Source organism: Nerophis lumbriciformis, linkage group LG14, assembly GCF_033978685.3.
Source record: "Nerophis lumbriciformis linkage group LG14, RoL_Nlum_v2.1, whole genome shotgun sequence".
Lineage (NCBI taxonomy): Eukaryota > Metazoa > Chordata > Actinopteri > Syngnathiformes > Syngnathidae > Nerophis > Nerophis lumbriciformis.
The window spans coordinates 44,242,977-44,267,344 of record NC_084561.2 but is presented as its reverse complement, the minus strand read 5'-3'; the positions used below and the strand labels follow the sequence as shown (position 1 = coordinate 44,267,344).

The window sequence follows — 24,368 nt, the reverse complement described above, 5'->3', positions numbered from 1 at the left end:
AAGCGCTATACAAGTACAACCCATTTATTTATTTATTTATTTATAACTCACAGAGACTGATTGGTTGTATTTGTGAAACTTTATTTCTTCTGTCTATACGACTCAGTCACACCTTTGCACACATCTCCTCCTCCACTTTCGTTGGCCCACCACACATCCTAGAAATAGTCAGACAAAAAGTAAATGTTTAGAAATAAGCTGAACTGTAGGCACTATAAATTACTAACACAAACGTTGGCTTTAGGTAGAAATACAAGGGTATATTTACCAAAAGAATAGCATTTCTTCAGGGACAATCTGAGCCCAGGACTAGATCCGACCAATCGGAGTCCAAGACTAGATCCGACCAATCGGAGTCCAAGACTAGATCCGACCAATTGCGGTCCAAGACTAGATCCGACCAATGGAAGTCCAAGACTAGATCCGATCAATGGGAGTCCAAGTCTAGATCCGACCAATGGGAGTCCAAGTCTAGATCCGACCAATGGGAGTCCAAGTCTAGATCCGACCAATGGGAGTCCAAGACTAGATCCGACCAATGGGAGTCCAAGACTAGATCCGACCAATGGGAGTCCAAGACTAGATCCGACCAATGGGAGTCCAAGACTAGATCCGACCAATGGGAGTCCAAAACTAGATCCGACCAATGGGAGTCCAAGTCTAGATCCGACCAATCGGAGTCCACTGCTAGATTTAAACGATCTGAGTCTTAAGACGATAGCCGACCGATCTGAGTTTAAGACTAGATTCGACCAATTTGAGGCTAAAACTAGATTCAACCAATCTGAGGCTAAGACTAGATTCAACCAATCTGAGGCTAAGACTGGATTCGACCAATCTGATTTTAAGACTATATTCGACCTATCTGAGGCTAAAACTACGGTAGATCTGACCAATCTAGATCTGACCAATCTGAGTCTAAGACTCGATCTGACCAATCTGCGTTTAAGACTAGATCTGACTAATCTGCGTTTAAGACTAGATCTGACCAATCTGAGTCTACTGCTAGATTTAACCGATCTGAGTCGAAGACAATAGCCGACCGATCGCCAATGTAAGTTTTATGACAAGATTCGACCAATCTGAGTCTAAGACTAGATTCAACTCATTTAGACCTTTGCACACATTTCTTTCTCCACTTTTATTTTTCCAATTTGTGATTGTCCTCCAGTTTGCAATAAATGTTAGATAACATTCCCCCCAGTGTTCACACAGGACAAAGATGAGTGTTTTTATTGGCCCACCACACATCCTAGAACTAAAGTCAGACAAGTCAATGTTTAGAAATAAGATGAACTGTAGGCACTAAAACTACTAATACAGAAATTGGCTTTAGGTAGAAATGCAAGGGTATATTTACCGAAAAAAAAGCATTTCTTGGAGATTGACAGGTGTGTTTGTGTGACGCGAGTCTGAGTCTCAGGCACGTCTTGGAACTGTAGTGAGAACAGGAGTAAAAGATGAGTTGAGCCCACTGCTTCATCCAGTCATTATTTGACACCTCAACTTGAATATCTGCAAAGTCTTATTTACATTCAAGGTGGGAATGAAGCTTTCATCCCTTGTGGTTTCCAGGTGCCAGCCAAGACCATCATCATCGAGTCCCTGGACATCATCACCATCACCGTTCCACCGGCGCTGCCAGCCGCCATGACAGCTGGCATTGTCTATGCCCAACGACGTCTCAAACGAATTGGAATTTTTTGCATCAGCCCGCAAAGGATCAATATTTGTGGGCAGATCAATCTGGTGTGCTTTGACAAGGTGAGTACCAAGTGTATGTTGGAGATGTGGATTAATAGGGATGCTAATGAGATCATTCCGTGTTCCAGACTGGAACTCTGACAGAAGATGGTTTAGACCTGTGGGGAGTCCAGAGAGTTGAGAATGGCGGGTAAGAGTTTTAGGCCCCTTCTACACTAACCTTTTAAGGGCCAAGCTGTTTGTTTACATGTTTTTTTTATTTCTCTTTGCTATTTGGGCTTATTGGACCCTAATTTCAATAAAAACTAAGAATCATCTTTTGATATGATGTACTTACCGTATTTTTCCGACTATAAGTCGCAGTTTTTTTCATAGTTTGGCCGGGGGTGCGACTTATACTCAGGAGCGACTTATGTGTGACATTAGCGTAAAATATCAAATAATATAATTTATCTCATTCACGTAAGAGACTAGACGTATAAGATTTCATGGTATTTAGCGATTAGGAGTGACAGATTGTTTGGTAAACGTATAGCATGTTCTATATGTTATAGTTATTTGAATGACTCTTACCATAATATGTTACGTTAACATACCAGTTGGTTATTTATGCCTCATATAACGTACACTTATTCAGCCTGTTGTTCACTATTCTTTATTAGGGACCGCAATGTCCCTTTGGGACAGAGGACCCTATTGTATTTGTAAGGTTCTATTATTATTATTCCGCCGCCTCTTTGAGCTGTAATTTGACCCCCTTAACATGCTTCAAAACTCACCATATTTGACACACACATCAAGACTGGCGAAAACTGCCATCTAATCAAAAAACCAAACGCCAAAACTCAAAATTGCGCTCTAGCGCTCCCTAGGAAAAAACACAGACAAAACGGCTTGTAACTTCCGGTAGGAATGTCGTAGAGACATGAAATAAAAACCTCTATGTAGGTCTGCTTTATACCTAGATTTCATACATTAACATCCTTCAGCAAAAATCAACAGAAAGTTGGCAATTCCCCCTTCAAAACAAAAAGTTAGTAAAAACAGTCACTTTTGCCTCTTTGAGCTGTAATTTGACCCCCTTAACATGCGTCAAAACTCACCAAACTGGACACACACATCAGGACTGGCAGAAATTGCGATCTTATAAAAAAAACCAAACCCAAAACTCAAAATTGCGCTCTAGCGCCCCCTAGGAAGAAAACACAGACACAACTGCTCCTAGGAAGAAAACTCAGACAAAACTGCCTGTAACTTCCAGTAGGAATGTCTTAGAGACATGAAACACAAATCTCTATGTAGGTCTCACTTAGACCTACATTTCATATATTGACAACCCCCAGCAAAAATCAACAGGAAGTTTGCAATTCCCCTTTCAAAACAAAAGTATTGTAAAAACCGGTCACCTCTTTTCAAACATTCTCTCCTCTGAGCGCGTTTGTTGTGTTGGCTTCAAACTAACACAGGAGAGAGATTGAACCCTTCTGATTAAAAGTTGACCAAAGAGTTTTAATTACTGCTCCGGTTTGGATTGTATGTGCCGTCAAAGTCGGTCCCGTCCATCGCTGCTTGCAGCTTTAATTTTAAATTGCCTTTCAAATGTCTATTCTTGGTGTTGGCTTTTATCAAATACATTTCCCCAAAAAATGCGACTTATATATTTTTTTTTCCTTCTTTATTATGCATTTTCGGCATGTGCGACTTATACTCCGGTGTGACTTATACTCAGAAAAATACAGTATATGTTTTTTTTCCTTCTTTATTATGCATTTTCGGCCGGTGCGACTTATACTCCGAAAAATACGGTAGTCCATAAGTAAGAAACGTGTACTTCATGTTTAGTGACATGCTAATTGTTATTTTTACACTTTTTTCCCCCCAAATTCCATTGTATGTTATACTCTTCTGACACCACCAGATGGAAGTATAAGTGTCCACATAAGTGCCCATAAGACCCCAATTCAGTAGTGTACACAATTTTGGAAATAAAGAGCTAAATGGTGCTCTCCACGCATGTGGCCAACTAAGCCTTTAGAGCAGGGGTCCCCAAACTACGGCCCGCGGGCCACATCCGGCCCCCCAGCATCCAAAATCCGGCCCACATGAAGTCCCAAGTTTAAAAAAATTATTTTTTTAGTCTTTTCCTTTCTAATCCATTTTCTACCGCTTGTTACTCTTGGTATCTCCTAGCCGCTCAGGTAAATCATATTGTCTAAAAATGAATTTTCTCATCGATAACGTGACAATGTTAAATGTTGATGAACATCAATGTTAATTGATGTTAAATGACAAAACAGATTATAAAGACAATGTATACATGTGTATATATATATATATATATATATATATATATATATATATATATATATATATATATATATATATATACAGCCTGGCCCCCGGCCAAATTTTTTTAACCCAATGCGGCCCCTGAGTCAAAAAGTTTGGGGACCCCTGCTTTAGAGGCTAAGCCGGATAAGGTTATCCAGAGTATCTCCCACCTAACCTTATCCGTGTCCACACACAACAATGCCACTGTTTAAGACCCCCTCTGTCCACCGGCGCAACGCGACCGAGTACGCATGCGCGAAAAAATGCGCGCGTCATAGTCACCTCTGACCTGGAAGTGTATCCTTACCCTGTGTTTCTATGTAGCCACATTTCTTTTAACAGTAAACCTTGCTTGCCTCGCCATCAGCAGCTGTTAGAATATTGTAGTGAATCACACCTGAGCCATCATACATCAATCATATCTTTAATGGACGTGTGAAAGTAAACAATGTGATAAAGAACATTTTACAACAACCACGGTCGCAAGCACTTCACGGCTTCACAATAGTTACGGAGTACAAAACCAGACGTTGAGTAATCGCTCGACATCCATCGCGGACAATAACTGATAGTCTTCTTTGCCAGTCCGAATGCATTCGCTATTTTTCGTAGTCTTCCCTTGCTCACGGGAGCCCGCGTTGTCGTCTCTCCTTCGACAAATGGACAAAGTTTTTCACGAAGTAGAATCACAGCTGACCTGGACATTGGAAAGTTTTCTTGCCGTTCCTCTGACACAACACACTCTGTGACAAACATATCTCACCAGGCTGCCGTTCTTCCAGGGCTTATCCAAAACCGTCGCTCAACATTGCTATGTTGCCGTCTGAGATGTGTTGTATCCGAAATAGCTGCAATCGCCCGTTTCCTTCTCTTAAGTCAGGGGTGCTCACACTTTTTCTGCAGGCGAGCTACTTTTCAATTGATCAAGTCGTGGGGATCTACCTCATTCATATATATAATTTATTTTTACTTATTTATGAAATATATGTTTTTGTTAACAAGTTAAAGGTGTTTAATGATAATGCAAGCATGTTTAACACATATAGTTAATATTGTTAATACATTAAAGGTGTTTAATGATAATACAAGTATGTTTAATACATATAGTTAATATTGTTAACAAGTTAAAGGTGTTTAAAGATAATGCAAGCATGTTTAACACATATAGTTAATATTGTTAATACATTAAAGGTGTTTAATGATAATACAAGTATGTTTAATACATATCGTTAATATTGTTAAGTTAAAGGTGTTTAAAGATAATGCAAGCATGTTTAACACATAGTTAATATTGTTAATACATTAAAGGTGTTTAATGATAATACAAGTATGTTTAATACATATAGTTAATATTGTTAACAAGTTAAAGGTGTATAAAGATAATGCAAGCATATTTAACACATAGTTAATATTGTTAACAAGTTAAAGGTGGTTAAAAATAATACAAGCATGTTTAACACAAATAGTTAATATTGTTAACAACTTAAAGGTGGTTAAAGATAAAACAAGCATGTTTAACACATATAGTTAATATTGTTAACAAGTTAAAGGTGGTTAAAGATAATACAAGCATGTTTAACACATACAGATTTCTTTCTTTCATGAAGACAAGAATATAAGTTGGTGTATTACCTGATTGTGATGACTTGCATTGATTGGAATCAGACAGTGGTGATGATAACGTCCGCATTTTCGAATGGAGGAGAAAAAAAGTCCTCCTTTCCGTCCAATACCACATGAAAGTGGTTGGTTTTTGGCATCTTATTTGTCCAGCTTCCGTACTCCTTTGTATACACTTTACAAGAAATACATTGTCGGCAAACTCCGTAGCTTGCTAGCTTGTGCACGCCAGCTTTCTGAGACTCTTATTTTGGTAGCGCAGGCAGGATGAAGCAGAGCTTTTATTGTGCAACTGTGCAGTCGGTCTTTGGAGTTTTGACGACAGGTACGGCGCCAGAGTCTGTTGAAATAAAGTGTTTCTCGCCTTCCAGTCGGTAATTTTAATGAGCTGGCAGCAGCCAGCGTCATCTCAGAAGACCCTCGGGTGTCGTGAATGTCAATCAAGTGACGAAAGTGACGTCATAGTGAAGATTTATGATCGCTCATTTTTAGGACTATTTTTTTAATGCCTGGCTGGTGATCGACTGACACACCCTCCGAGATCGACCGGTAGATTGCGATCGACGTAATGAGCACCACTGTCTTAAGGTATTCATGTGTGATTTCCACAAGCGTCTGTACATGTAGAAGAAGGAGAAACACGGCCATGTCTGGATGACTCGCCTCCATATTTCTAGTGGTTGCCGCCGAGTTACCAAACAGGTTGTTATGAAGCTGGCTGTGGCACGTTCTTTCTGATGTCACTTCCTGTGTGGGGCGCGGTCTTTCTGGTGTCACTTCCTCTCCTAACTCAGTTTGTAAACCATCAATGAGTCCATACAAAGCTAAGAGCCGGAGATTCAAGAAATAGACGGCGCACTTACCCGTGTAAAAAATTGTCCGAGGAGGGAAACCTTAAACGCTGGTTTAGTGTGGCTGAAACGAGGCTTAGGCTAAATCATTATTCGTTTAAGGCAGCGTTTCTCAAAGTGTGGGGCGCGCCCCACTGGTGGGGAATAGAGACATGACAGGTGGGGCGCGAGGAACGGGAGGAAATTCCTTTTTTTTAATTATTATATTCTTAGATTATTTTTTTTTACTATGCTTTCATTTTCTATACACACTGTAAATCACTTTTTGATTCTGTCTGTGAAATCCGCTATATAAATAAATGGAAATTACCGGTACTTATTTTTACTGTAGGCTTTAAATTTCTCGGTAGGAGCGAAAGTTTGACAGACATAGCAACAGTAACTAATGGGGGCGGGACTAAGCGGAACAAACTTTCGCGCGGATGGGTAGCAGGCTAATGTGTGGACCACAATTACACAAATATATACATTTGTGCCTCGCACCTCAAAGGTCGTCGAGCCAGAGCCAGCGCCTGCAGAGAAACCAAAATCTGACGGGCACACACTGTGTCATTCACCGGGAAACAGCTCAGCCCCGAACTCAATGAGGTTTTAACAGATGTGAGCGCGGTAAATTTTATCAAAACACGACCACTGAAAGTGCGACTGTTCTCTGCACTGTGTGAGGAAATGGGAGCTGATCATACAGCAGTGCTGTTTCACAGTGAAGCAAGGTGGCTCTCCCGGGGAAAAGTGCTGTCACTTGCCCTGTCTTGCCAAATGCATAGCTCCTCCTTCTTTTTTTTTGCAAAGATTGCAAAGTGGCACTTTTATTTTATTTATTATTGAACTTGATGCAAGTTTTTTGATTTATTATTGAACTTGATGCAAGTTGTAACACTTTTTTTAATTTATTATTGAACTTGATGCAAGTTATAACACTTTTGTTGATTTATTATTGAACTTGATGCAAGTATAACACTTTTTTTGATTTATTATTGAACTTGATGCAAGTTATAACACTTTTGTTTGATTTATTATTGAACTTGATGCAAGTTATTTGATTTATTATTGAACTTGATGCAAGTTATAACACTTTTTTTTATTTATTATTGAACGTGATGCAAGTTATAACACTTTTTTTGATTTATTATTGAACTTGATGCAAGTTATTTGATTTATTATTGAACTTGATGCAAGTTATAACACTTTTTTTGATTTATTATTGAACGTGATGCAAGTTATAACACTTTTTTTGATTTATTATTGAACTTGATGCAAGTTATAACACTTTTTTTGATTTATTATTGAACTTGATGCAAGTTATAACACTTGTTTTGATTTATTATTGAACTTGATGCAAGTTATAACACTTTTGTTTTATTTATTATTGAACTTGATAGAAGTTATTTTATTTATTATTGAACTTGATGCAAGTTATACCACAACTGCACAGTTATTTTATTTATTATTGAACTTGATGTTATTTTATGTTATTGAGTTTGAATGTATACAACTTGATGTTCAATAAATTTGAAAATGTTCAAGCTTGGCATTAGCGCTCTGTTGGGGCGATGGGGGCAGGTGGGGCTTGAAAACTCCCCCTTGTCCAAAGTGGGGGATGACAAAAAAAGTTTGAGAACCACTGGTTTAAGGGGTTATCCGGCTTAGTGTAGACATAGCCTTAGCTCCACATATACAATACATTCTTAATACTTTGATTGTATTCCAGATTCCAGCAATCCGAAGAAAAAGCCTACAAGGAGAATCTGGTGAAGTCCCAGTTTGTTGCTTGCATGGCCACTTGCCACTCTCTCACCAAAATAGAAGGCCAGCTATCTGGAGACCCGCTGGATCTCAAAATGTTTGAGGCCACCGGCTGGGTGAGTTGTGTGTCTGCATCGTAACCGACAGTGTTCTTCAACGGCTACATTGTTGCTAAAACAAGGTGGGCATTCATCCTGTTTTGATGTATAACTGAGGTAAAGCAACATCCTCAGGGCATTGGATCGATCACAACTGGACTGCTTGGTTTGTCTCAGAATAGGCATACCCTTCTTGTGCTGGAGTATACATGCTTGGCCTTTGGCACCAGCTGCTAGACTAGGATAGGAGATACTTTTATTTATCCCACAATGGCCAAATTACCTTGTTGCAATGCATGTTTTTACATACAGTAACAGAATAGTAATAAATACTACATTTTGAACACTATTATGTATAGAGAAAAAAACACCGTATTGCACAGCTTACTCTTAAAACTAGATCCGAACTATCTGAGTCTAAAACTTAATCTGACCAATCTGAGTGTAAAACTAGATTTGACCAATCTGAGTCTAAGACCAGATCTGACCAATCTGAGTCTAAGACTAGATCTGACCAATCTGAACCTAAGACTAGATTTGACCAATCTGAGTTTAAGACTACATTTGACCAATCTGAGTCTAATACTAGATCTGACCAATCTGAGTTTAAGACTACATTTGACTAGGGATGTCCGATAATGGCTTTTTGCCGATATCTGATATTCCGATATTGTCCAACTCTTAATTACCGATACCGATATCAACCGATACCGATATATACAGTCGTGGAATTAACACATTATTATGCCTAATTTGGACAAGCAGGTATGGTGAAGATAATTTCCTTTTAAAAAAAATTTATAAAATAGATAAATAAATTTAAAACATTTTCTTGAATAAAAAAGAAAGTAAAACAATATAAAAACAGTTACATAGAAACTAGTAATTAATGAAAATTTGTAAAATTAAGTGTTAAAGGTTAGTACTATTAGTGGAGCAGCAGCACGCACAATCATGTGTGCTTACGGACTGTATCCCTTGCAGACTGTATTGATATATATTGATCTATAATGTGGGAACCAGAATACTAATAACAGAAAGAAACAACCCTTTTGTGTGGATGAGTGTAAATGGGGGAGGGAGGTTTTTTGGGTTGGTGCACTAATTGTAAGCGTATCTTGTGTTTTTTATGTTACCGTATTTTCCGCACCATAAGCCGCCCTGGGTTATAAGCCGCGCCTTCAATGAACGGCATATTTCAAAACTTTGTCCACCTATAAGCGGCCCGTGTTATAAGCCGCATCTAACTGCGCTAAAGGAATGTCAAAAAAACAGTCAGATAGGTCAGTCAAACTTTAATAATATATTAAAAACCAGCGTGATGTGGGCGCGCATGGAGTCGTATATCAACATGGACGGAGCTGCGTGAAAAAAGCCACCCGGCCTCTTCGCGTAAACTTACCTTAACCACTCGCTCATCTTTTCTTCATCCATCCATCCCTTCGAGTTAGCTTTTATGATGACGCCGGCTGGAAAGGTCTCTTTTGGCAAGGTCTTCCTTTTGAATATCACCATGGGTGGAAGTTTCTGGCCATTAGCATGGCAAGCTAGAACCACAGTGAAGGATGACTTCTCATTCCCTGTGGTGCGAATATTCACCGTACGTGCTCCCGTTGTATCCACAGTGCGGTTCACAGGAATATCAAAAGTCAGTGGAACCTCGTCCATGTTGATAATGTTCTCTGGCCGGATCTTTTTTTCAGCTATCTTGTTTTTACAATATGCACGGAAAGTAGCCAGCTTTTCTTGAAAGTCTTTAGGCAGTTGCTGTGAAATAGTAGTCCGTGTGCGGATGGAGAGATTGCGTCTTTTCATGAACCGGAAACCTGTCGCTTAGTAGGAGCCATTTTGTGGTCTTTACAGATGTAAACACACAAAGGAAATGAAACGTAATATCCGCGCCCTTCTTCTTCTTCTACGCGGGCGGGTGGTTGCTTACAGTAGAAGAAGAAGCGCTTCCTGTTCTATGGGGGCGGGTGCTTACCTTGGCGGTTGCTTGCGTAGAAGAAGAAGCACTTCCTCTTCTACGGGGAAAAAAGATGGCGGCTGTTTACCGTAGTTGCGAGACCGAAACTTTATGAAAATGAATCTTAATATTAATCCATATATAAAGCGCACCGGGTTATAAGGCGCACTGTCAGCTTTTGAGAAAATTTGTGGTTTTTAGGTGCGCCTTATAGTGCGAAAAATACGGTAATTTAATTTAAAAAAAAAACTAAAAAAAAAACGATACCGATAATAAGAAAACAGATACCGATATTTTACCGATATTACATTTTAAAGCATTTATCGGCCGATAATGTCAGCAGGCCGATATTATCGGACATCTCTACATTTGACCAATCTGTGTCTAATACTAGATCTGACCAATCTGAGTCTACTGCTAGATTCAACCGATCTGAGTCTAGGACTAGATCCGACCAATCTGAGTTTAAGACTACATTTGACCAATCTGAGATCCGAGCGATCCGAGTCTAAGACTGGATGTGACCGATCTAAGTCAAAGACTAGATCTAACTAATCTAAGTCTAAAATTAGAGGTGACCAATTTAAGACTAAGACTAGATCGGACCAATCTAAGTCTAGGACTGGATCTGACCAATCTATGAGTTTATGAGCATGAAGTGCTGAAGCCTACATTGATGAGAGTCTTGTAAGACAAAGCTAACAGTCCAGTTGTGATGGATTGAATGGTGTGCATGAAGGAGAACATCCATAAGAAGCAACATTGTTCACAGCTGCTGTATCTCCTGATGACAAATAACCATGATGTGATTGTTCTTGACTTGCACACACTTCATCCCAAACGTTTAGGTTGGGATTTGAAGAGGAATTCATTTTTTTGTTTGTTCCAGATCCTGGAGGAAGATACTGAGGAAGAAACGTCTCTCCACAACCGCATCACGCCCACTGTGGTTCGACCCCCAAAGCAGCTGTTGCCCCCACAGCCTGTACTACCGGAGCAGGACCTGGTCAGTGCAGTCACTGTCATTAGTCAGATGTTTGGGATCAAGAAGCAATAACATCAAACATGATCCACCTTCATCACAGTCCTTCTGCTCTGTTCTTTCTCCATTCCAGGAACTCTACGACCTGCCTGTAAGTACAGTAGTCTGCTCCCTTCGTAACAATACTGCAAGTTGAAAATAACCAGAGATCTTTCTGAGTACCGTATTTTCCGCACCATAAGGCGCCCTGGGTTATAAGCCGCGCCTTCAATGAACGGCATATTTCAAAACTTTGTCCACCAATAAGCCGCCCCATGTTGTAAGCCGCATCTAACTGCGCTAAAGGAATGTCAAAAAAACAGTCAGATAGGTCAGTCAAACTTTAATAATATATTAAAAACCAGCGTGATGTGGGCGCGCATGGAGTCGTATATCAACATGGACAGAGCTGCGTGAAAAAAGCCACCCGGCCTCTTCGCGTAAACTTAAACTTACCTTAACCACTCGCTCATCTTTTCTTCATCCATCCCTTCGAGTTAGCTTTTATGATGACGCTGGCTGGAAAGGTCTCTTTTGGCAAGGTCTTCCTTTTGAATATCACCATGGGTGGAAGTTTCTGGCCATTAGCATGGCAAGCTAGAACCACAGTGAAGGATGACTTCTCATTCCCTGTGGTGCGAATATTCACCGTACGTGCTCCCGTTGTATCCACAGTGCGGTTCACAGGAATATCAGTTGCTGTGAAATAGTAATCCGTGTGCGGATGGAGAGATTGCGTCTTTTCATGAACCGGATCCCGGTCGCTTAGTAGGAGCCATTTTGTGGTCTTTACAGATGTAAACACACAAAGGAAATGAGACGTACGGTGATATCCGCGTGCTTTTTCTTCTTCTACGCGGGCGGGTGGTTGCTTACAGTAGAAGAAGAAGCGCTTCCTGTTCTATGGGGGCGGGTGCTTACCTTGGCGGTTGCTTGCGTAGAAGAAGAAGCGCTTCCTGTTCTACCGGGAAAAAAGATGGCGGCTGTTTACCGAAGTTGCGAGACCGAAACTTTATGAAAATGAATCTTAATATTTATCCATATATAAAGCGCACCGGGTTATAAGGCGCACTGTCAGCTTTTGAGAACATTTGTGGTTTTTAGGTGCGCCTTATAGTGCGGAAAATACGGTATGTCCCTGTTTTCTAACCTTGTTACCTCTGTCATGTGCCATTGCTGCTCTTCAATCCGCGCTCTGCTCCTATTCTTAGTCACAGTATGAGATAGGTATCGTGCGGCAGTTTCCCTTTTCCTCGGCACTGCAGAGGATGAGTGTGGTGGCTCGTCTGCGGGGGGAGAAGCGTATGGACGCCTACATGAAGGGAGCACCAGAGATGGTGGCTCGTCACTGCAAGACAGACACAGGTGAGCTGTGGGCACCTCGTCCTCGCTTCACTACTGATTCAGAGTTTCACTTTTGATCTGAGTTCTTGGATTGCGTATCCTGTATCAAAAACTGGTTGTCCTCGATTTTCCTTCAGATAAATTCTAACAAAACGGAAACTCTGATAATTGCTCCCGATAAAAAGATCCCCCTGATGAAGAACTCCCTTAGTGCTCTGGGTGCATCTGTTAAAGCAGCCTCAGAAACCTTGGGGTTGTGTTGGCTCAGTCAATGTCTTTGGAGGGTCACGGTCGTCAACTGACCAAAAACTGTTTTTATCACCTCAGAAATATTTCTAAAGTGAGAAATTTGCTGTCAAAATTGGATCTGGAAATGATCATTTCATCTTGTATTGACTTTTGCAATTGCCGTTTCACTCTTTTCAACAAGTGGACGCCAAAGAGACTTTAGTCGTACACAATGCAGCAGCCAGACTTTGGACCCAGAACAGCCCGCATTACCCCCATTTTATCCAGTCTTCATTGGCTTCCAGTCAGATTTTAGTCCTGACTTTCCGTGCGTTGCATGGTGTGGCCCCTCAGTACATACATCACGGACTTCTTATGCCCCTACTCTTCAGGGTCTTCAGTCCAGGGTCTTCTATCCATCCATCCATCCATCCATCTTCTTCCGCTTATCCGAGGTCGGGTCGCGGGGGCAGCAGCCTAAGCAGGGAAGCCCAGACTTCCCTCTCCCCAGCCACTTCGTCCAGCTCCTCCCGGGGGATCCCGAGGCGTTCCCAGGCCAGCCGGGAGACATAGTCTTCCCAGCGTGTCCTGGGTCTTCCCCGTGGCCTCCTACCGGTCGGACGTGCCCTAAACACCTCCCGAGGGAGGCGATCGGGTGGCATCCTGACCAGATGCCCGAACCACCTCATCTGGCTCCTCTCCATGTGGAGGAGCAGCGGCTTTACTTTGAGCTCCCCTCGGATGACAGAGCTTCTCACCCTATCTCTAAGGGAGAGACCCGCCACCCGGCGGAGGAAACTCATTTCGGCCGCTTGTACCCGTGATCTTGTCCTTTCGGTCATCACCCAAAGCTCATGACCATAGGTGAGGATGGGAACGTAGATCGACCGGTAAATTGAGAGCTTTGCCTTCCGGCTCAGCTCCTTCTTCACCACAACGGATCGATACAGCGTCCGCATTACTGAAGATGCCGCACCGATCCGCCTGTCGATCTCACGATCCACTCTTCCCTCACTTGTGAACAAGACTCCGAGGTACTTGAACTCCTCCACTTGGGGCAGGGTCTCCTCCCCAACCCGAAGATGGCATTCCACCCTTTTCCGGGCGAGAACCATGGACTCGGACTTGGAGGTGCTGATTCTCATCCCAGTCGCTTCACACTCGGCTGCGAACCGATCCAGCGAGAGCTGAAGATCCTGGCCAGATGAAGCCATCAGGACCACATCATCTGCAAAAAGCAGAGACCTAATCCTGCAGCCACCAAACCAGATCCCCTCAATGCCTTGACTGCGCCTAGAAATTCTGTCCATAAAAGTTCAGAACAGAATCGGTGATAAAGGGCAGCCTTGGCTGAGTCCAACCCTCACTGGAAACGTGTCCGACTTACTGCCGGCAATGCGGACCAAGCTCTGACACTGATCATACAGGGAGCGGACCGCCAAAATCAGACAGTCCGATACCCCATACTCTCTGAGCACTCCCCACAGGACTTCCCAAGGGACACGGTCGAATGCCTTCTCCAAGTCCACAAAACACATGTAGACTGGTTGGGCAAACTCCCATGCACCCTCAAGGACCCTGCCGAGAGTATAGAGCTGGTCCACAGTTCCACGACCAGGACCAAAACCACACTGTTCCTCCTGAATCCGAGGTTCGACTATCCGGCGTAGCCTCCTCTCCAGTACACCTGACTAGACCTTACCGGGAAGGCTGAGGAGTGTGATCCCACGATAGTTAGAACACACCCTCCGGTTCCCCTTCTTAAAGAGAGGAACCACCACCCCGGTCTGCCAATCCAGATGTACCGCCCCCGATGTCCACACGATGCTGCAGAGGGTCTTCTAAAGATCCCAAAAACTCATTTTAAAATCCGTGAAGACCTGGCATTCCAGGCTATAGCTCCCAGACTCTGGAACAACTTGCACCAGTCCCTCCGTGATCTTGACTGTGTTGACACTTTTAAGAAACATTTCAAAACTTCTCTTTTTAGTAAAGCTTTTAGTTACTGCACCTTTTAACCATCATTTTAATCACCTTTGTATCCTTTTTATGATGTTGCCCCTGTTTTAGTTGAATTGTTGTTTTAATTCACCTGCGCTTTGTGATTTTTATCTGTGAAAAGCACTTTTTAAATAACATTTACTTACTTACTGTCTCCTTGTAGTGCCAGATACCTTTGCAGAGGTTTTGGAGGGCTACACCAAGCAGGGTTTCCGAGTCATCGCTCTGGCTCACCGACGCCTTCAATCCAAACTCACTTGGCACAAAGTGCTGAACATAAGCAGGTGGGGTTCAACACATTCATCAGAGTAGACTATCAATACAGTTGTCATGAAAAGAAAGATATTCAGTCTAAATTACAATAATGAAGTCTTTGATGCCTTCCCATAAACTAGAGATCACATCGAGACCAACATGGACTTCCTGGGTCTAATAATCATGCAGAACAAGTTGAAGACAGAAACCACAGCGGTGCTACAGGATCTGCGCAGAGCCAACATTCGAACTGTAATGGTTACTGGTAAGTGTGTAGAGATACAGATCATAGACATACAAAACCTAAAAGCAGTGAAGTTGTCACATTGTGTAAATGGTAAATAAAAAGAGAATACAACAAATCCTTTTCAACTTATATTCAATTGAATAGACTGCAAAGACAAGATACTTACCGTTCAAACTGGTACACTGTTATTTTTTGCAAATATTAGCTCATTTGGAATTTGATGCCTGCAACATATTTTTTTTTAAAAATGCTGACATAAGTGGCAAAAAAGACTGAGAAAGTTGAGGAATGCTCATCAAACTAGGGCTGCAGCTAACGATTATTTTTCTATCGATTAATCTATAGATAATTTTTTTCGATTAATCGGTTAATCTATAGATTATTTTTTTCGATTAATCTATAGATTATTTTTCCTTTTACCGATTATTTTTTTTATTTAAAATGAAGAGGAAAAAATAAATGTAGGCCAGTTTTTTTCAAAAGGCATGGCTTTTATTTACAAAAAAAAAAGTATGGCCACTCAGTCAACATTGACAACAACATGACAAAATATTCTGTAACAATGTAAACATTTAAAACTTTTAACGTTTAACAAAATTAAAAGTAGCTTATTTGCTTTTTAATGTGCAAATATAAAAGCAAACATCCAGTGCAAATCTTAATATTCTGGAATAGTATAAGCATTTAAAAAGTAAAAGTATTGCTTATTTTGCTTTAAAATGTGCAAAAATAAAGATAAACATCCAATACAAAAAAGTGCAAAACGGAAATATTCTGTAACAAGTGTAAACATTTCAACAAAAGTAAAAGTATTGCTTATTTGCTAAAATGTGCAAAAATAAAGCTAAACATCCAATACAAAAAAGTGTACAGTGTAAACATTTCAACAAAAGTAAAAGTATTGCTTATTTTGCTTAATAACACAACAATGATAGTATGATTAAAGTGAAAGTTAATTGTTGGTTTGTACATAGTATATGTAACTGTTAATGTTGTAAAAGGTATTTGCACAACTAATTAACGTTAGCGTTTGTGACACGTCTTGTGCCGTGGGGTTCTTTCAGGACCGACAGACTGAACGCCAGACGGCTTTGCCAGGTTTACAATCTTTTAATTTTACACAAAGTCTTTTCTCTTCCAACTCTTTTCTCTTTCTTTCCTCGCTTTTCAGCTCCTCTTGCTCGCTCGCTCGTCGTCCCCTGTCTCTTGCGGCGTCGCTCCCGGCGCGCCCCGCCTCGCCGCTCGCTCGCCGCCGCCGCCTCTCCACAGCGTTAAAGAGGAGCGCGTCTTTGTAAACACTGAACAGGCACGCCAAACGCGCCTCTCAGAGCAAACGGTGCTTTAGTTTATGAATTTACAACGCAGATGCAAATGACACATTCATGTTTTTGTGTAATAATGACAACGTATACGCACGCGGACGATTGACTTGTTGATGGTGATGGCAAGAACGCTGTCGGGGGTTTTCTTTTCAAATGTTCGTTCATAGCCGTTGTGCTGCTATATGATAGGCCATTTCCGCTCGACACAGTGTGCATACAACAACATTATTAGGCTGTTTATTGAAATACTCCGACACTTTTGATGACTTTTGGCGTGCTTTTTCCCCCTCGCTCGCATCGTCTGCTTTGCGCTCCGCCATGACAGTAGTGTGACGTAAATATGCGACGCGTCGACGCACAAAAACGGCGTCGACGTATTTACGTAACCGATGACGTCGACGCGTCGTTTCAGCCTTACATCAAACACTTATTTGGAACATCCCATAGGTGAGCAGGCTAATTGGGAACAGGTGGGTGCCATGATTGGGTATAAAAGTAGCTTCCATGAAATGCTCAGTCATTCACAAACAAGGACGGGGCGAGGGTCACCACTTTTGTCAACAAATGCCTGAGCAAATTGTTTAAGAACAACATTTCTCAACCAGCTATTGCAAGGAATTTAGGGATTGTAATTTCATCAAAAGGTTCAGAGAATCTGGAGAAATCACTGCACTAAGCGGCAAGGCCGAAAACCAACATTAAATGCCTGTGACCTTGGATCCCTCAGGCGGCACTGCATCAAAACGCGACATCGGTGTGTAAAGGATATCACCACATAGCCTCAGGAACACTTCAGAAAACCACTGTCAGTAACTACAGTTTGTTGCTTCATCTGTAAGTGCAAGTTAAAAGTCAACAAGGCAAAGCCTAAGCCATTTATCAACAACACCCAGAAACGCTTTGCTGGCCCCGAGCTCATCTAAGATGGACTGATGCAAAGTGGAAAAGTGTCCTGTGGTCTGACGAGTCCACATTTCAAATTATTTTTGGAAACTGGACGTTGTGTCCTCCGGATCAAAGAGGAAAAGAACCATCCGGAATGTTGTGGGCGCAAAGTTGAAAAGCCAGCATCTGTGATGGTATGGGGGTGTATTAGTAACATCACATCTGTGAAGGCGCCATTAATGCTGAAAGGTACATACAGCTTTTGGAGCAACATATGCTGCCATCCAAGCAAGGTCTTTTTCATGGACGCCCCTGCTTATTTCAGCAAGACAATGTCAAGCCACATTCTGCACGTGTTACAACAGCGGGGCTTCCTAGTAAATGTGTGGCGCATTATGAAGCCTATAATAGCACAACGGAGACTGTTGAACAACTTAAGCTGTACATCAAGCAAGAATGGGAAAGAATTCCACTTCAAAAATGTGTCTCCTCATTTCCCAAACCTTTACTGAGTGTTGCTAATAGGAAAGGCTATGCAACACAGTGGTAAAAATGCTCCTGTGACAACTTTTTTGCAATGTGTTGCTGCCTTTAAATTGTAAGGTAATGATTATTTGCAAAAATACATTAAGTTTCTCAGTGTGAACATGAAATATCTTGTCTTTGCAGTCTATCCATCCATCCATCCATCTTCTTCCGCTTATCCGAGGTCGGGTCGCGGGGGCAGCAGCTTAAGCAGGGAAGCCCAGACTTCCCTCTCCCCAGCCACTTCATCCAGCTCCTCCCGGGGGATCCCGAGGCGTTCCCAGGCCAGCCGGGAGAGATAGTCTTCCCAGCGTGTCCTGGGTCTTCCCCGTGGCCTCCTACCGGTCGGACGTGCCCGAAACACCTTCCTAGGGAGGCGTTCGGGTGGCATCCTGACCAGATGCCCGAACCACCTCATCTGGCTCCTCTCCATGTGGAGGAGCAGCGGCTTTACTTTGAGCTCCCCCCGAATGACAGAGCTTCTCACCCTATCTCTAAGGGAGAGCCCCGCCACTCGGCGGAGGAAACTCATTTCGGCCGCTTGTACCCGTGATCTTGTCCTTTCGGTCATGACCCAAAGCTCATGACCATAGGTGAGGATGGGAACGTAGATCGACCGGTAAATCGAGAGCTTTGCCTTCCGGCTCAGCTCCTTCTTCACCACAACGGATCGATACAGCGTCCGCATTACTGAAGACGCCGCACCGATCCGCCTGTCGATCTCACCATCCACTCTTCCCCCACTCGTGAACAAGACTCCGAGGTACTTGAACTCCTCCACTTGGGGCAAGATCTCCTCCCCAACCTGGAGATGGCACTCCACCCTTTTCCGGGAGAGAACCATGGACTCGGACATGGAGGTGCTGATTCCCATCCCAGTCGCTTCACACTCGGCTGCGAACCGATCCAGTGAGAGCTGAAGATCTTGGCCGGAGGAAGCCATCAGGACCACATCATCTGCAAATAGCAGAGACCTAATCCTGCAGCCACCAAACCAGATCCCCTCAACGCCCTGACTGCGCCTAGAAATTCTGTCCATAAAGGTTATGAACAGAATCGGTGACAAAGGGCAGCCTTGGCGGAGTCCAACCCTCACTGGAAACGTGTCCGACTTACTGCCGGCAATGCGGACCAAGCTCTGACACTGATTATACAGGGAGCGAACTGCCACAATAAGACAGTCCGTTACCCCATACTCTCTGAGCACTCCCCACAGGACTTCCCGGGGTACACGGTCGAATGCCTTCTCCAAGTCCACAAAGCACATGTAGACTGGTTGGGCAAACTCCCATGCACCCTCAAGGACCCTGCCGAGAGTATAGAGCTGGTCCACAGTTCCACGACCAGGACGAAAACCACACTGTTCCTCCTGAATCCGAGGTTCGACTATCCGGCGTAGCCTCCTCTCCAGTACACCTGAATAGACCTTACCGGGAAGGCTGAGGAGTGTGATCCCACGATAGTTGGAACACACCCTCCGGTTCCCCTTCTTAAAGAGAGGAACCACCACCCCGGTCTGCCAATCCAGAGGTACCGCCCCCGATGTCCACGCGATGTTGCAGAGTCTTGTCAACCAAGACAGCCCCACAACATCCAGAGCCTTAAGGAACTCCGGGCGGATCTCATCCACCCCCGGGGCCTTGCCACCGAGGAGCTTTTTAACTACCTCGGCAACCTCAGCCCCAGAAATAGGAGAGCCCACCACAGATTCCCCAGGCACTGCTTCCTCATAGGACGACGTGCTGGTAGGATTGAGGAGGTCTTCGAAGTATTCCCTCCACCGATCCATGGTCTTTGCAGTCTATTCAATTGAATATAAGTTGAAAAGGATTTGTTGTATTCTCTTTTTATTTACCATTTACACAACGTAACAACTTCACTGCTTTTGGGTTTTGTAGATCTAGTACATCTGTACTGTAATGGTTACTGGTAAGTGTGTACAGATCATAGATGTAGATCTATTGTATATCATCATCTCCGTGGCAACAACAGACACGTGTGCTGTGATTTTCTGTTTGTTTAGGCGACAACATGCTGACAGCGATCTCTGTAGCACGAGACTGTGGAATGATTCCTCCACAGGACGCCGTCATCATTGCTGAGGCCATGGCGCCACACGATGGGCAGACGGCAAGAATCACCTGGAGATATGCTGACTCGCCGAGCATGGCGACAAGTCTGGAGGTGAACACCTCATTTTCTCTTACCTTACACATGGGCGGTGATGTCACATCTGCATCATATCTGATGATGTAATTGTAATGGAATACACGACATTCAGTATGCGGAGGATTAATCGCTCAAACAGAAACAATATATCCCTCCTGCAGGCGTCACAATCTCTGTATAAGGGAGAGCTAGCTTCATATTGATACATTTGACTTAGAGCAGGGGTGCTCATTACGTCGATCGCGATCTACCGGTCGATCTCGGAGGGTGTGTCAGTCGATCACCAGCCAGGCATTAAAAAAATAGTCCTAAAAATGAGCGATCGTAAATCTTCACTATGACGTCACTTTCGTCACTTGATTGACATTCACGGCACCCGAGGGTCTTCTGAGATGACGCTGGCTGCTGCCAGCTCATTAAAATTACCGACTGGAAGGCGAGAAACACTTTATATCAACAGACTCTGGCGCCGTACCTGTCGTCAAAACTCCAAAGACCGACTGCACAGTTGCACAATAAAAGCTCTGCTTCATCCTGCCTGCGCTACCAAAATAAGAGTCTCAGAAAGCTGGCGTGCACAAGCTAGCAAGCTACGGAGTTTGCCGACAATGTATTTCTTGTAAAGTGTATACAAAGGAGTACGGAAGCTGGACAAATAAGATGCCAAAAACCAACCACTTTCATGTGGCATTGGACAGAAAGGAGGACTTTTTTTCTCCTCCATTCGAAAATGCGGACGTTATCATCACCACTGTCTGATTCCAATCAATGCAAGTCATCACAATCAGGTAATACACCAACTTATATATTCTTGTCTTCATGAAAGAAAGGAATCTATATGTGTTAAACATGCTTGTATTATCTTTAAACACCTTTAACTTGTTAACAATATTAACTATGTGTTAAACATGCTTGTATTATCTTTAAACACCTTTAACTTGTTAACAATATTAACTATATGTGTTAAACATGCATGTATTATCTTTAACCACCTTTAAGTTGTTAACAATATTAACTATATGTGTTAAACATGCTTGTATTATCTTTAACCACCTTTAAGTTGTTAACAATATTAACTATTTGTGTTAAACATGCTTGTATTATCTTTAACCACCTTTAAGTTGTTAACAATATTAACTATTTGTGTTAAACATGCTTGTATTATTTTTAACCACCTTTAACTTGTTAACAATATTAACTATATGTGTTAAACATGCTTGCATTATCTTTAAACACCTTTAACTTAACAATATTAACTATATGTATTAAACATACTTGTATTATCATTAAACACCTTTAATGTATTAACAATATTAACTATATGTGTTAAACATGCTTGCATTATCATTAAACACCTTTAACTTGTTAACAAAAACATATAATTCATAAATAAGTAAATATAAATGATATATATGAATGAGGTAGATCCCCACGACTTGATCAATTGAAAAGTAGCTCGCCTGCAGAAAAAGTGTGAGCACCCCTGACTTAGAGTATTTCCAACAATCACTTCCTTCTTCAACATGTTTATAGGAGGTGAACATCAGCCTGGAGGATGTGTGTCACATCTATGAACCCAAAGAGCAAGAGCGCTACCATTTTGCTATGAATGGAAAGTCCTTTTCGGTCATCTCGGAGCATTTCCCAGATCTGCTCCAGAAGGTATGAGGAGTCACTAGACCGAGGATACAGATGGATGATATGTACGACTATTGATATGATGCATACATCTTGTAGCTGGTGCTCCATGGAACAGTGTTTGCCAGAATGGCCCCGGATCAGAAAACTCAGCTCGTTGAGGCCCTGCAGGATGTGGAGTATGTATGAAGGACTACTCAATGATTATTAGCATTTTTACTATCTTCTTGCTTACTTCTCAGCTGGCAAAACTTGAATTAATAGTCCGACAAACTTCTGTAAACCAAAACACTTTAAAGGTGGGACTTTTAGTAAAGCATACAATATGTATATACCGTATTTTTCGGAGTATAAGTCGCACTAATAAAGAAGGAAAAAAACCATATACAGGTAAAAGCCAGTAAATTAGAATATTTTGAAAAACTTGATTTATTTCAGTAATTGCATTCAAAAGGTGTAACTTGTACATTATATTTATTCATTGCACACAGACTGATGCATTCAAATGTTTATTTCATTTAATTTTGATGATTTGAAGTGGCAACAAATGAAAATCCAAAATTCCGTGTGTCACAAAATTAGAATATTACTTAAGGCTAATACAAAAAAGGGATTTTTAGAAATGTTGGCCAACTGAAAAGTATGAAAATGAAAAATATGAGCATGTACAATACTCAATACTTGGTTGGAGCTCCTTTTGCCTCAATTACTGCGTTAATGCGGCGTGGCATGGAGTCGATGAGTTTCTGGCACTGCTCAGGTGTTATGAGAGCCCAGGTTGCTCTGATAGTGGCCTTCAACTCTTCTGCGTTTTTGGGTCTGGCATTCTGCATCTTCCTTTTCACAATACCCCACAGATTTTCTATGGGGCTAAGGTCAGGGGAGTTGGCGGGCCAATTTAGAACAGAAATACCATGGTCCGTAAACCAGGCACGGGTAGATTTTGCCCTGGATCTCAGGAAACAGAGTGGACCGACACCAGCAGATGACATGGCACCCCAAACCATCACTGATGGTGGAAACTTTACACTAGACTTCAGGCAACGTGGATCCTGTGCCTCTCCTGTCTTCCTCCAGACTCTGGGACCTCCATTTCCAAAGGAAATGCAAAATTTGCATGGTTGGGTGATGGTTTGGGGTGCCATGTCATCTGCTGGTGTCGGTCCACTCTGTTTCCTGAGATCCAGGGTCAACGCAGCCGTCTACCAGCAAGTTTTAGAGCACTTCATGCTTCCTGCTGCTGACCTGCTCTATGGAGATGGAGATTTCAAGTTCCAACAGGACTTGGCGCCTGCACACAGCGCAAAATCTACCCGTGCCTGGTTTATGGACCATGGTATTTCTGTTCTAAATTGGCCCGCCAACTCCCCTGACCTTAGCCCCATAGAAAATCTGTGGGGTATTGTGAAAAGGAAGATGCAGAATGCCAGACCCAAAAACGCAGAAGAGTTGAAGGCCACTATCAGAGCAACCTGGGCTCTCATAACACCTGAGCAGTGCCAGAAACTCATCGACTCCATGCCACGCCGCATTAACGCAGTAATTGAGGCAAAAGGAGCTCCAACCAAGTATTGAGTATTGTACATGCTCATATTTTTCATTTTCATACTTTTCAGTTGGCCAACATTTCTAAAAATCCCTTTTTTGTATTAGCCTTAAGTAATATTCTAATTTTGTGACACACGGAATTTTGGATTTTCATTTGTTGCCACTTCAAATCATCAAAATTAAATGAAACAAACATTTGAATGCATCAGTCTGTGTGCAATGAATAAATATAATGTACAAGTTACACCTTTTGAATGCAATTACTGAAATAAATCAAGTTTTTCAAAATATTCTAATTTACTGGCTTTTACCTGTATATCCACAAAAAGTGCAGTTGGGTCTTATGTCCATCAGGTGACATCTTTCAAAATTCTTACATTTGTTTTATTTTTGTATCTCTTTTGTCCAAGAAGTGCACACTTTTCACATGTATTTAATTTATTTATGTCATTTCTTCTGCGATATTACTTTGTTTATAATGCTTGTGTTGTTTTGATGTGCACACTTGAGGTCCATGAAACAGTGTTTTTATCTACAATTTTGAATGTGTTGTATTTTTAAAAATAAAACTTGATTAAAATATTTTAGTTTAAGTACGGTACTTTTTTTAAATTATGAGCACATCTAAAAATACCGTGATAATAACTGTGATAATTTTGATCACAATAACCGTGATAAAAAATGTTCATACCGTGACATCCCTAATAACTGTATTCTGTACTTTTACACATACTGTATACGGTTATACATACTGTATATTGATTATACATACTGTATACTTCTATACATACTGTTGTACATACTGTATACTGTTATACATACTTAACTTGTATACATACTGTATACTGTTATACATACTTAACTTGTAT

At 41.9% G+C, this 24,368-nt stretch overlaps 1 protein-coding gene across 4 annotated transcripts in view; it reads left to right on the top strand.

Moving 5' to 3' along the window:
- Positions 1-24,368, top strand: part of atp13a3 (ATPase 13A3) — a 105,994-nt gene that overhangs the window by 66,370 nt on the left and 15,256 nt on the right. For all 4 annotated transcript variants that reach the window (XM_061975479.2, XM_061975480.2, XM_061975478.2 and 1 more), the window contains 11 exons: positions 1,576-1,764; positions 1,833-1,894; positions 8,218-8,368; positions 11,206-11,322; positions 11,432-11,449; positions 12,549-12,702; positions 15,074-15,194; positions 15,306-15,430; positions 20,168-20,328; positions 21,847-21,975; positions 22,051-22,130. In XM_061975479.2, the coding sequence (XP_061831463.1) occupies positions 1,576-1,764; positions 1,833-1,894; positions 8,218-8,368; positions 11,206-11,322; positions 11,432-11,449; positions 12,549-12,702; positions 15,074-15,194; positions 15,306-15,430; positions 20,168-20,328; positions 21,847-21,975; positions 22,051-22,130 (1,307 nt within the window). The remainder of the gene's footprint in view (positions 1-1,575; positions 1,765-1,832; positions 1,895-8,217; positions 8,369-11,205; positions 11,323-11,431; positions 11,450-12,548; positions 12,703-15,073; positions 15,195-15,305; positions 15,431-20,167; positions 20,329-21,846; positions 21,976-22,050; positions 22,131-24,368) is intronic.